Source organism: Callorhinus ursinus, unplaced genomic scaffold (genome assembly GCF_003265705.2).
Source record: "Callorhinus ursinus isolate GAN/ISIS: 27379988/994484 unplaced genomic scaffold, GSC_fseal_2.0 scaffold1, whole genome shotgun sequence".
Lineage (NCBI taxonomy): Eukaryota > Metazoa > Chordata > Mammalia > Carnivora > Otariidae > Callorhinus > Callorhinus ursinus.
This window is the reverse complement of record NW_027397063.1, coordinates 10,553,062-10,567,756: the sequence shown is the minus strand read 5'-3', so window position 1 is coordinate 10,567,756 and position 14,695 is coordinate 10,553,062. Positions and strand designations below refer to the sequence as shown.

At 40.7% G+C, this 14,695-nt stretch overlaps 1 protein-coding gene across 6 annotated transcripts in view; it reads right to left on the bottom strand.

Moving 5' to 3' along the window:
• APP (amyloid beta precursor protein) overlaps positions 1-14,695 on the bottom strand; it is a 265,110-nt gene that overhangs the window by 85,096 nt on the left and 165,319 nt on the right. For 2 of the 6 annotated variants that reach the window (XM_025872531.2, XM_025872539.2), the window contains exon 8: positions 12,531-12,587. The exons of the other annotated variants lie outside the window; for them this stretch is intronic. In XM_025872531.2, coding sequence (XP_025728316.1) covers positions 12,531-12,587 — 57 coding nt within the window. The remainder of the gene's footprint in view (positions 1-12,530; positions 12,588-14,695) is intronic. 6 annotated transcript variants of the gene reach the window in all.

Sequence of the window (14,695 nt, the reverse complement as noted above, 5' to 3'; positions counted from 1 at the left end):
CAGTACAAATGTTTCACCCCTTTCAGTATAGGGTGAAGGAAAATCTATAAAACAGCCCATTCTGCGATTATAGTGGTACATTTACAATTCTTTGCAAAACAGGCATGCACAGAGCAAAACCAGGCGGTGTTTAATACAGACGTTTTGTCCCAGATCCCTACGTTTGCTAAATTAACTTTTGTAATGCACTTCAAAGTAAAATACGTTATCAATATCGCACCTTATGATTCCTACAGACACCAAAGAAATCTCAAAATCAGTGTACTGCAGGAATAACCACACCACAGAGTAAAGGTAAATTCTACGCCACGCATTTCCGATAGCTTGATTTCAAAGCTATCTCTTGTGGCAGTGTTTGAAACACTATCCCAAACCCCGTAAACATCAATAAATGCATTTCTGAAAATCACAAAAGGGACCTTTCTGCCTTCACAAAATTTGACAACAGTCAGCCAATTCATTATACTAGCTGTCAAAAAGGATGTGATTTCTATTTTGAATTCAACTAAAACTGCTAAGCAATGCGACTGACTTGCAAAATATACTGCTAAATTACGTGGAAACATAAATATCCATAAAATTGAAGAGTGTACTATAAAACAAAAATATTTTAACTCATAAGCCGAGTGGATTGTAATGCCCTACAGAAGCAGTTTTCCAAAAGATTAGTAATGTTAGTGGGAATTCAGAGCATTTGTGAGCTTACAAGAAAAAAAAAAAGGAAAAAAAGATTTTGATTTAAAGAATAGAATATGTTCAACCAAAACAGTGAAATTAGGTGTTTTCACTATGCTTTCAGGTCAAATCAACTTAAGTATTTTATTCAAAAGATTACTCAAATATCACCAATGTTCTGAGTATTTACCTTCACTGATTTTTATCTAATTATTGACTACCATCTTTGAGATATGATATCCCAGAGAACTTAAATGAGAAGTATTTGTGGCTAAATCATTTTGAAACAAAATTCTTTTTTAATTTAATTTTATTTATTTGCCAGAGAGAGAGAGCAAGCACAAGCAGGGGGAGGGGCAAAGGGAGAGGGAGAAGCAGACTCCCCGCTGAGCAAGGAGCCTGATGCGGGACTCGATCCTAGGACCCTGGGATGCCTAACTAAGCCACCCAGGCACCCCTTGAAAAGAAATTCTAAGATAAATGTCTCTTATACATGCTTTGAGAAAAAAACCCTGGAATCTTCACAGTCCAAAGGCTTCAAGATTTCAACCAAAACCAGATGCTTTCTTGTTGCATTTTAATTTTAAAGTGAAACATTTGCTCAGAATTCTTCCCTTCTTCTTTCGTCACTGTGTAATAATAATTTTTTTAAAAATAAGAGTAGTGTAGGTATCCACACAGAGGGTGCTTTCAAGCGGAAGGAAGGAGATGGGGCGTATGCCTGGGGTTATTTTTCAAAATACTTGTGTGTTCAGCCCTCTGCCTCCACCAGGGGATTGTGAGTCCACAGGTGTGGGACTGGCACAGGGCACTACAGATTAAAAAGCATCTGCCCCCATCTTCCGTGTGGTAGATGAGGTAGATGAGGGAGCAGTGAAAGGGGAAAAGGAGAATAAGCTTTGCAACGAGGCACACCTTGTTTTTAGTCTTTCTTAGACTATCTGTGACCCAGGGCAGGTCACGTGAGTTGCCTGTGCCCGTTTCCTCATCTCTCAGCCAGCATCCTCGGTGCACGGGGAAAACGAGAGGCCACGCCACGCATTACGGTGGTATACACGTCCTTAGTGCTCTTCCCTCTCCCTTTGCTTATCACACGTCATTCAAATCTTAGAGCTTATGCAAACCATAGAAAAAATGAGCTACTCTTATTTCGCATTCAGTGAAAATGAATTACACACAGGACCATGAGGTACCACCTACAGGAAAAAGAATATATATTTTTCTAAAAGATCTTCGGTATAACACCTATAAAAGGCCCACAAATGATTGAAAAGGAGTCCTGGATTTTTAAGACTGAGAAGTAATTTTCAACTTAAAATCTTTTTTTTTTTTAAAAAGAAAATCACAGGCAAGTGTTTTTCTGCATAAATTTAAGCAAATCAATATGCAAGTATATTTAACTTCATCAATGTTCCCCACTTGAAATGGAAGTGATGTTTAGCATTTTAAATTTGTTTCCTGTGGCTTTAATTGTTTTTTCATCTTTGCGGGTAGAGCTTAAACACGAACACGTTAAAGTTCTTTTGGCACAGTACAATCTGGCAGGATGACAGAACTAGGCAGACCATATTTTCCATTTTGAATAAATGAAAATGTATGAATGTTTGGGGTTCTTTTCACTGATCAAGATAGCTGGCTGGCTGTTAAGTGTTATAAGCATAACACAGCACCCTCTTTTAAAACTGGAATTACAGAAGTTACTATGTAAGTAGGAAAGTTCTCCACCCAACTTTTACGGCTGGCAAATTGTATGGTTTTCTCCAATTCTTACGATTTGCAAACACTGTCTACTGTTTTATGGAAAGGCGATAAACGCTGAAATCTGAGTCAGTAGAATCTCATTAACTTATGTTAAAATGTAGCTTTGTAATATTAGGAATAAAAGAATATTAGAGAAATGAGCATGCAAGGTGTATTTAATAGGATTAAGAATATTTCAAGTATTAAACCTTCTTTTTAGGCACGTGGAAATAAATACAAATACTGTATTATTGATTTATTCCATTTAATCCAATATTTCTCTTTGAGTAAATCCTTGTAAGCGGCCCTTGTTATTGCCTCTCGCTGAAGACTTTAAAGGAAGCTGTCTTTCTTTTAATCTTTAATTCAAGCATTTTAGCCATTCACACTAACGCTCCATCTCAATTAGCCTAAGTGAAATTCTCCTGTATTCCTACCAAGCGGCAAACCAGATCACTGTCCAGTCAAGGACAGAAGAATGATGGTACATCTTGATATCTGAAAATGAATTTAGTATTTCATTATCACTACCCTGCAGCTGGTAGGAGGAAGGGGAGAACATTTTAAGGAGGAGTTTGCACAGAGAGCTCGGCTTCTGCTTCTCTAATATCCCCACATCCCAAAGACATGATCACACCAGGAACAGCTGTTGGTTTGTGATAAAGTCCGGGGTAGGCCAGACGGATGATAACGAGGACAGGGGGCAGGGGCAGGAAACCTGTGCCCTTTCGAGGTGCTTCCTTTGGGAAGAGAGTGGCTCAAGGAATGGACAGGTAATGTTCCAAGGCGCAAAGGAATGGAAGCTGTTTATTGCAGGTCATTTAAAGCACAGGCCATTTTCACAACGGAGAAAGTAGAAACAAACTGGCCTTACGAGGGCTTACTTTGGTTGTGTTTTTTTAAGCTACCATACCGCAGTTAGTTCATCCTGTCCAGAGACCTCTGAGGCTCCTTAGAAACTGTGGTCTCAGCTCACATTTCCAAGTTGGCCAAAGAGTAACAGCCTGCACTGATTAGCCTCTATTGCATGAAGCACTTTCCACGTGTCCTCACTTAATATGTGGGGGGGAGGAAAAATTATCCCATTACGTTTATTGTGCATTTAACCTAATTCCTCAGATCTCTGACCCACAAATACGTCTGAATTTAGGATTAGGTAAACTATGAAAAGGCTTATAAAGTTAATATTTAGAGCAGAAAAGGGGTAATCCATCGATATGTCCAGGGCACCGGAAAGTATTTGCTTTTGTTAATGAACAACATGAACTGGCAAAAAACATGCTTCGCTATGATATCTGTCGAACTATTTTCCACCCAACAGCTGTTCCTGCCCTGAATGCTATCTTGCAAATGACCTCAACCCAATGTTTCAGCAGAAGTAGGGTTATGAGACAGGGGTCATGTGGGAGAGATCCCACAGAGCGCGAAGCTGGATGATCTTTTAGCCTTTGGCCCCTGCTCAGATGGGCTCATCTGTGCCTTCTGCAAGCAAGCCCGCTGGATATATTCCCCTTTCGCAGAAAACTAGACTAAACATTCAGGGTTAAACACCTTTAGCTCTGGGTTTTAACCTCTAGCTGCCACATCTGAGCAGCCTGCCATCATCATATGCGTGGGCTTTTAACTTTTCAAACGACCTTCATATTGATTTTCTTGGTCTCATTAACAGCCTGGTAAAATATGGTAGGATATACCTTTCAATATCAAGAATGAATGGGTATCTATATGTAATACCAAGCAAAAACAAATGCTACAGAAAAGCAGTTCCAGCTCACAGCACATTACTGCCTCAAGGTGAACACTCTGGTTCCAAAAATTCAGTGCATTCTAGATGACTAATACTTTCCATAGAAACTTTATCCTTGCTTTTTTTTGGGGGGGGGGCAACCCTGGGCGGTCAGGGCTATCTGAAAAGCTGAGACAGCAGCTCGGATGTAGACCATGCCACCTTGAGTGTGTTTGTTCATTCCTTTATTCCTCTGTTTAACAAATATTACCACCCATACCGAATGTGAGACACACGGGAAAAACCAATGAGCAAAACAAAGACCGCTGTTCTTAGGGAATTATATTCTAGTGAGAGAAACAATCACCTCAAAAAAAAAAAAAAAACCCCAGATAAAAATAAGTCACATTGTTAGAATGTGATCTGTATTATGGAGAAAAAGAAAACTAGAACAGGGCTGGGAAGAGTTAGGGGTGCGGGAAAGGGAGCTGGGGTGGGCGAGAGGCCAGGCTGGGTCTAAGTGAGAAGGCGTGTGTAGATAAAGAGCTGAAGCCCCACTTCCCTGTCACCTGCTGGAGGAATGCGGCAGGGAGACAGAGACACTAGCACAAAGGCCCTAAGAGGTGAGTGTGCCTGGAAAATTCTAGAACAAGCAAGGTCAGCGTGGCCAGAGCTGAAGAAGCAAGGGAGAGAGAAGCGCGAGAGGCAGAAAGGAAAGGGGGGGACGGATCAGGTAAGGGCTGTGAGGAGCCAATGCAAGTTGTTTTGAGGAGGGGAAAGATGTGACGGCATGCTTTTGGAGGGTCACTGTCTGCTGAGGGACAAAGCGGAAGAGGGTGAGGGGTCCTCGTGGAAGGCTCCTCCCCCCGGCCCCCCAGACATAAGATGAATCACAGATTGGCTTCTTTCTCTCATTGCAAAGGTAATAAGATACTAAGAGAGAAATTCTTTTCACAGGTGTGTGAGGGTTCATTTTGGTTTTAGTAATTTTGCACCAATGTATGTCACAATACTTCCACTTCACATTGCAATCTCTCTTAGTACCTATCAGAGCTCTCTCTCTCTCTTTTTTTGGTGGATGGAAGGGGTGTGTGTACACATTTTCTTTCAGTTTATTTTATTTATTTATTTATTTTTCATTTTTTTGGGGGGGAGAGTGAGCGAGCCCGTGTGGGGGTTGGGGGGCAAGGGCAGAGGAAGACATAGAATCCTAAGCAGGTTCCACACCCAGCACAGAGCCCCCCCCCAGTGTGGGGCTCGCTCTCACAACCCTGAGATCATGACCTGAGCTGCAATCCTGCAATCCAGAGTCAGATGCTTAACCAACTGGGCCACGCAGGCGCCCCATTGCTTTCAGTTTATTAATGAACCCTGGTGCTGCCCCCAATGTTCCTGTAACAAAATACATCCACCATCAATAGGGACATGATGCCAATGAAACATGTCGCTTCCAGCATGTCCCCTGAGAAAACTTCATTAATTTTTAGGAAAGTTACTTCAAAACAAAGTGAAAACAGGTATTATCTTCAGAATGCAGTGGAAATCATTCCCCTGGCCTCTTTGGAGGACCTCTATATCACAGACATGATCAAATTCAGCCAATAAATCAAAGCTTATGCCACATCTTTAGTTGATTTCAGTTTCGACTGTATCATCACTACACAGTATTCCATTTCATGCCAGGCAGCAACAATATGGAGTCGAAACACTACAGACATGAAAAATTGCCCCTATCATTTTGATATTCGCTTGTTTCCTCAATCTTGAGGAGATACGTAATTTTATAGTCAAGGAGGGCTCAGGATGCAAAAGGAGCTATAACCCCACCTTCAAAGAATAACACTCTGACTATGCAGACCAGGCCATGAGGCAGAAAGGCAGAATGCTTCCACAAACAGAGGCCCGTGAATGGCATTGGGTCGATATACTGTTAGATTCTAACAAGAAAATCTGGTTAGTTTCCTTTCGTCAGGAGAAAGGCAATTTATCTCTACAGCACTGACAAGAGAAGATGAAAGTAAATTAAGACCTATACCAGTCATTGCTTTATCATTGACACTGCTATTTAACACAGAGCCGGCAACAAGGCGACTTGAAACGGCTATGATTTATATTTGAGGTGGCAATGAGGATCATTCGCAGATAGGTGAAATATAAACCTATAAAGAAAGATTTTAGGTGAAAATTCAATCTGGAAACAAGGTGGAGCTTGCAGATGGCCACCCTGACGTTAACGAGAAGAAAAAAAAAAATCTTTCCATTTCTCTAATTCCAAAATAACTAAAATCCCTACCACGCACTGAACTCAAATATTTATCGCACCCACCAAGTCCAGGTGAGAGGAGCCACTTGTAATGTGAAAACAGAGTGTGACCCTTAAATATGGGTCCAGACTCTCTAAAAACAGAAAAGAAAAAAGAACAAAGGCCCCTCTCCCCACACTGCGCCCTTGCTTCAGGCTTTACAGTCAGGGGATCATAGTAGACAGACTGTCAATACGTTGTATGGACATAAGGTAATAAAAATGGAATCTACTCTGTGTTTACTCTAGTTGAGCCACATTTCTTTTTTATGTCTTACGGACACGTCCTGGATGTGGGAATTTTGTCAAATATGTGAAAGGAGCTTGAAAAGAATGAATGCTGGTGTCATTTTTATTAATCTCTCTCTGATTTAGCGCCATGCACCCAAATTTAAGAGCAACTTCGAGTCTGAATCTAAAAACCACAGGTGAGGCAACAGCAGTTGTAACTGACCTTCAGAACCATCCCTCCCTTCTGTTAACTGTTTTCTGTCCAGGTGTTGGGAGCTATTCTCAGCTTCATAAATGGTGGCTCATAAACAGATGACCCGTCAAGAGTTGCTCAACACTCAACAGAGGGGTTCAGAAAGTCAGAATTTGCAATATTATCTACTTTCAAAGAAATTGTAGCAGGAAAAGCCAGATAGAGCTGTTAACCTCTATGGAGGTCTTAAGGATAAAACCAATTTCATTTTGCTCTGGCCTTCCACACCAGTCTTTCCCTACACTTGTATATTTTACTTAATATTGTTACTTAATCCTATCACACACCTGGGTCTCATCTCTCCAATAAAACTGTCAAGTTATTGGAAGCAGGGAACCAGGTCTACTTGGCTGGTGTCCCTCCAAATACCCAGCTTAGCACCAGCACATCCTGAGCTCAGAAGTAATAGCTTTATTAAATCAGAGGTTGACATGCTGGTCTTCTTTTGGTAATTTTTTTTTTTTTTTTTGAGCACAGCTGTATTTATTTGTTTACCTATTGTCTGTAGCTGCTTTCACACTATGATTCCAAGTTGAGTATGTATAACACAGACCATACGGCCCGCAAAACCTAAAATATCGACTCTCTGGTCTTTATGGAAAATTTTCGCCAAAACTTTTATTAAACTATCTACTTACACTTCTTTGGAAATAGCTGAAGAACAGAGCACATATATAAATGAGCATTTTTTATTGTTCTGAGTAAATGAGTTTTTTTTTTTTTTTTAAATGCTGGTTTGCTGAGCAAATCAATTCCTGTCCATTTTAGGGATTTGTCCCTATGATAGCTGGGAGGAAAAAGCCATTTTCATTCTGATCATTCTCGATACCAAAGATGTGGCTTCTCCTAAGTGTCAATCTAACAGATTTTACTGCCACTGATGTGACATGTAATTTAATGCACTCCCACATCTTTATAATGATTTTAATTACTATTAATAATGCTTGGCAGTCTTATAAAAATATCATAGTTCCATTTGTATTCGAGAATGTGCTAATGGGAACTAATATTTGCTATTTCACAATCAGAAGAACAAGTACGGTGTGACTGAGAACAATGGTTCAAGTCTGGCCAAAGACTGAATGCCTGGGTGTTAGAAACAGGATATAACAACCCTGGGGTGAAGGTGGCACCTTCCACTCAAAGGCTGCACAGTGAGTTTGCAAATTATGAGCCTCTTGACCAGCGGCCTTGGAACTTGGGGATGGTGATCTGGCCTGATTTGGTTATGTCCTCATTATTCTGATATTCTCTGGAAGTGTATTAGTTAGTCTATTCTATCTCGACCATTTGGATACGAGTAAAAAACAGTCCTTTCCCCTTCTGGATCCTGCATGAGGCCAGATCTAACCTTTGCAGAGACCCAAAGGCCATAAACATGATCCCAAGGTACATCCTAGATGCCAAGTGATCTGAGTGGCAAGGCCATGTGGCATCACTACAGATGGCCGTTCTCTAGCATAATGCTGGGATTCTGTGAAACAGACAGAGGACGAGGGTGGTGCCTGGGGGAACCATGTACTTCCAACCCAGGGGTTTGCTGGTTTAGTCTCTGTTTCCCCAGTAGTGCTCACATTACAGCAGAAAGACTATGAGGCCTCTAACTACCCTACAGTCGGCATAGCAATTTCTACCTTACCTTGTACACATTGAGAGCTAGGATGGTGGTCTAACAAATTCATTAACATCTGTCAAGAACTACAGGCTTCTGACATTCAACACATCCACAGGCCCTCAAGTTCATGGAGAGTGTGCTTGTTTACACCAGCCTAGTTATATCTTTGAATCAGATGTGGGCTAACCTAGTCTAGATCAGAGGCTCTCAACAGCTGGGGGGCGGGGGGGGGGTGATTTTGCCCCTCCGTGCCTCAGGACACAATTTGGCAAAGTCTGGAGACAGCTGAAGTTATCATAGTTGGGGTGGTATTACTGGCATCTTGTGGGTAGAGACTAGAGAAGATGCTAAACATGCTCCATACACAGGACAGCATCTGCAAGAACGAACCATCTAGTTCCAAACATCAGTGGTGTCAAGGTTGAGAGGCCTTGGTTTAGGTATTGTCTGTGTCACAACTCGCTGCAAGAAGAGAGCCAAAGATGGGTCATTTGTTGTTCTCTTTGGCCAGACCGTTTGGTGCAGTCAGCTGACTAAATTCTGGCATGAAGCTCTGTGTCACATTAAATGCCATTAAGGTGTCAGTTGGTTTGCCTTTTGAGATGCAGTCTGATGGGGAGAATGCTAGGAAAAAAAATCATTCTCTCATATTTGAAACATAAACTAATCCATAAATATTTACATACTAATCTAAGATTAATTGTTGTTCACAAACACAAATGGGCAGACACCAAATTAATGTCAGAAACAACTCTGGTCTCATCAGATACTTTATTCTCAAACAGGAAAAAGATTTTATAAAGCTTTCAAATCCACAAGTTTATGAGTAAAATGAAAGCTCTTAGCCTCTTATTTCTCTCTTTTTTAAATTTTTTATTGTTATGTTAATCACCATATATTACATCATTAGTTTTTGATGTAGTGTTCCATGATTCATTGTTTGTTCATCTCTCTTTTTTATATGTGGTTTAGATTCTTATCTACAACAACAAAATAAAAAAAAATCAGTGTTCCTTAAAATTGCAATAATTAAAATTGGTTTTTCTGACAAGGATTTAAAATCTAGAAATATGGTTATAATACATTTTTACAGGAAAATGACTGTATTTATAATGTACACCATCACAGATTTTCTCCACATGTGCTATGTTACAGCAGTTTAACTGTGGAGCTTTTTCTAACCCATTTCATATTTATTATTTCACTAGAAGCAACTCAAACTGAGAAACCCATAAAACCAACCACTTTGGTGAAGACAGACCTTCCAGTGAAACCCTAGGTTGGTGAAAGAGCCACCTGCAAGCCCAGCTTGCCAAATCAAATGGGCTTGTTCACCTTCTCGTTGGGCTCATTTCTCTGACTATATTCTGCTATCTGCATTTGACCTCCAGATGATGTGACTTCTTTAATTCAAACGTGTAACTTTGCTATAAATAAGATAGCATTGCTGCACAGGCTATAAATAACTAGAAATTATATGCTTTCTCTAGTCTGTTTGTACTACCACTGAAGAACCCTATACTTGCTGTGATGAATAGTCTCTGTAGGTAGACAAGAAAATAGAGCTGCCAAAATTACTTCACCCTCCTAGGTGTCATGGAAAGGCGTCATGATCCCAAATACACTACAAGTAGTGGGAGAATATTACTGCAAAAGAGAAAATTATGAGATTTTCAAGGTATCTTTGGAAGAGCTGAGGACACAAGAACGTCATGAAAATAAAAAATTTACTTATTTCTTAAAGACTTTATTTGAGAGAGAGCGAGTGTACGCATGTGGGAGCAGAGGGAGAAGGAACACAGAGCCCAATGTGGGGCTTGACCTCACAACACTGAGATCACAACCTCAGCCGAAATCAAGAGTCGGGACACTTAAATCAACTGAGCCGCCCGAGCCCCTCATGAAAATAAATTTATCAAATAATGCTCATTTCCGTTAATTATTAAGAATGGAAAAACATAATTCTTTTACATGTTAAAATGATATAAAATGAATTTTTTTATAAAAGGGGGAAAGATATTTATTGAGGCATGCCATTTTCACTGCATTTAGAAAAAAAGTTTTTAGTTTTCTTCCTCTTTCTGTTATTTTCTGTATTCTTAAAATGCGTTCTGAACTCTAAATGTAATTTTTCTAACCTAAAAAACAGAATCAAATCCTTGGCTGTATGGAGTGCGGTGTATATAGCCACAATATCATTTATGTTTCAAAGCTGGTCCTGCACGTTTGATGGCTCTCATCGCCTCATTTTCTCCTATGTATAAAGGACATGAAGAAAATGCCCACAAAGTGCTCCTGAGAAAAATAAATGATCCATGAAAATGCCTGGTAAATTGCAGCCTGCCACAAAGATCAATATATTATTAATCCTACAGTGTAATACCCAGTTTTCTCTGGTCCTCTGTGTCTACTCACTTGTCATACTTTTGATGTTGTTAGAAAAAAAATGCTTTGTCACGATCACAGCAAATATGTTGATTGTAGTAATAAAACCCCCATCCTTCAAAAGTTATATATAAAGTGAATGAATTTGAATCTTATGGTGGCCATTAAAAAAACTATGGTTGGTGATGAAATTGTTTGTAAATTACATAATTCTCTATTATTTATCTTTTTAAGTTTTATCTTTTAAAGATTTTTCTTAAAAATTTATTTATTTTAAAGATTTTATTTATTTATTTGAGAGAGAGAGAGAGAGAGAGAACAGGAGCAGGGGTACAGGGAGAGGGAGAAGGAGAGGTAGACTCCATGCTGAGCAGGGAGCCCGATGCGGGGCTTGATCCCAGGACCCTGGGATCATGACCCAAGCCGAAAGCAGATGCTTAACTGACTGTGCTACCCAGGCGTCCTTAAAATTTATTTATTTTAGAGAAAGAGAGAGTGTGTGAGCACGTGCACATGCACAGAGGAGCAGAGGTGGAGGGAGAAGGAGAGAAGCATGCTGCTTGCTGAGTGTGGAGCCCAACACGAGGCTCAGTCTCATGACTCATGAGATCATGACCAGAGCCGAAATCAAAAGTCAGATGCTCAGCCAACTGAGCCACCCAGGTGCCACTTATTTATTTATTTTTTTAGAAAGATCGATTCGGAGACCAGGTTTTTTTTTTTTTTTAGGATAATATAAATAAATGCTAATTTTCATTGTATCTGAACTACAACTGAAAATGTATCTCTTTTTCCAACAACCATAAGCTTCAATAGCGTGTGTGTGTGTGTGTGTGTGTGTATCACCCCTGACCTAACAATGCATTAACCTATTTTTGGATATAATCCACATTTTAAAATAAATACTCGTGTGTTTAACACCACATTTTAAAACCAAGCTAGACTGATAATGCCAAGTGGAATCATCACAAAACAAAGACACTCTAAGAATGGTTGATGCAAGATTTCTTTAGATGAATCTTCTTCTACAACCTTATGATAAAAGCCAAAGTCGGGCACTTCTGTCCCAGGAGTGTGCATTCAGGGAGAGGAAGAAGAGGTGGTTAGGAAATCTAGGGGTGCTCTTTCACTTCCTAAGGCTTCACGTGTGTTTTACAACACACAGCTGAAGCCTGTGCATACACATTAGTTCATGGAGTTAGTACAATGCACGCATATTATGTATTTTTCTGGGATACGAGTCACTTATACATATGTGGCCTCTCGTTAAACTGTGGCATCTTGACAGCTTTAGGAAATAAAACAGTGATGCAACTAAAACACAGTAATATTACATATACGATACATAATAGAACCACACTAAATTGAAAAAAAATGATCAGAAATAGAAGTTTAGTCAATGCTCTTAGCCTGGCATCTGAAGTTGTCTGGCAAAACTGGACATAATTACAAAGCAAAGCAATGGAAATAAACATTTTATTGAAAGACAGGTGATGGAGACACACAAAACCATGCAAAGAAGGTGACGATGCTGGAGTTATAATCCAGCCGTGCACTGTACTACGTCCTCCCCCCAAGCCCCCTCCAGTGAATGACAACATACGTTTAACAGCATCTTGGGGAAGAGGTTCCTGGGTGGTCTTGAGTAAACTTTGGGACACTATGGAGAAAATAAGAGAACATAACTAAAAACAAAAACAGAAACATGGGAATGATGGTTGAAACTTACATGATTCCACTGACCAAAGGGAAAAACAAAAACAAAAACACTGAATGAAAAACAAAACTAAACAAATACCCTGAGGCTGGGCCCCAGCAGGGAACCAAAGTAAACATAAACATAAAAGATCTATTTCCACAGTAATACCTTAGAGTGCTGGGTATTTGGTCTTCAATAGCACTTCCAAGTAACCTGCTGAGGATTTCCTTCTCCCATTCTCCCTCCTTAGTGCCAAGCATAGTCAATTCCCAAGGATCCACTCCGATCACCCATTCATGGGGCACCTCCAGCTCGTAGCTCGGGCCACGTGTTGAGTTTTACTGTCCACTGAGATCTGCCCACCCTTCTGACCTTCAGCCTCCTGCGTTTGCTTTCTTGATAAATTATTCTATAACCTGCCTCCCCTTTCTGAAACTAAATATGGACTGCCTGGCTGATCCATTACACCTTTGTTGGGAGTCTCTACCTTTGGTAAATCTCTCAGCAAAAGGCGTGCCATCCAGGGCACCTTCTGACCTGTGGTGCCCACAGCTCGCTCCCAGCCTGAGTCAAATCAGACTGATGAAGTGGAGAGGGTGTGCGTACGAGCAGTAGCAGTGTTTTGGGGAGCGGGGGAATAATTTCTAACTCGAGGCAAACTCCTCACTGCCGATAATTCTTAAACACCCTCTTTCTTATTGCGTGTGCATGCGTGCGTGCACACGCACACACAATTTATACTCCAAAAAATAAATCCACCTCAGGGAAATGGAGAAAAAAAGTTGGAAATCGGCCAAGAAATCTCCCTCAGCAGCTAAGCCACTTAGAATCTCTGTAACAAAAGTCCTTTGTTCAAGAGGCTCCAGGCAACAGAATCCCCCATTGTGTTCCATGTTACCTGACCTAATTAACTTCTTTGAAACAGGAGTCTTTTGAGCTAGAAGCTACCATCATCCAATGGGAGCCAGAAAAGAAGCCCTTGGGGTTACCAATTCCTACACCTGTTCTCACACATGATAGAAGTGGAGTCATCCCTCACCCAGGAGACCAACAGGAACTGTTCCATTAGATTCCACTTAGATACTGGGCTTCACAATAGAAGGTCTTAATGGGTGCAGGTCCTTTTGTTGTTTAGTGTAAGCCCATGATCACAGCGGAAAACAATTTATATAATCCTTAGGAATCCCAGGCAGGAAATGGTAGCTGTCACCCTCACAAGAGCAAGGGAGAAAAGGCAGGAGTCTCTCAAAAAGGAAATGCACAACTACAAACACATACGTACTGAATTTAATCTTTAATTTCTCAAGCTGAGTAATTATTTCTTGAATAGTTCAAATCTCCTACTCATGAACAACAGTAAATAAATAAAATTGGGACTTTCACATGGAAGGCTGTTGACAAGAAGAGAAGTCCCCTATGTCTGGTTTACTACCTCCTGAGTGCTACCTCTGTGGAAAAAGTTTCATCTTACTTTTGAGTCACTGTCACTTTATGTATTTATTCCCCAGCGTTATGAAGAGCTGAAAGTTCGAGAGAAAAGGCTTTGAAAATTATACTCCCAAGTCTCTTGTCATTCAGGGTTTCTAACGTTAAGTGAAGACGATTCTTCTGTTTCCAAGAGAAGACACGAAAAATCAATATTGCAACCGGCCCAGTGAGAGCTCAGAGGCCACTGGGGCCTTTCTATCCTCCGGCATTTGAAGTGCATATGCTCAATTCAATCACATTCTCTGGCGCCACCATCAAAGTCACATGTTACAAAACAACGTAAAGGTTATTACTCATCACAACAATCCGCCTTGCCAGGGCAACGGAAGCGGCATCAGCCAGGCTTCTGGTGGGTAAGCCTTGTTTGCACACGTACTGCTCATGCACAGACCCGAATACAAAGGTGCACAGACAAACACACACGTAGACATTTGCAGAAAACAGCTGAGAAGACAAAACAGCGACTCCAGCTTGGCTTCAAGAGAGGCACTCAAGAGAAGTCCCTAGAGCCTGCGAGACGAATGCACCACAGCTAGTAGAAGAGCACATCCAGGGCCATGCTTTATTAGAGAAAGACGGAG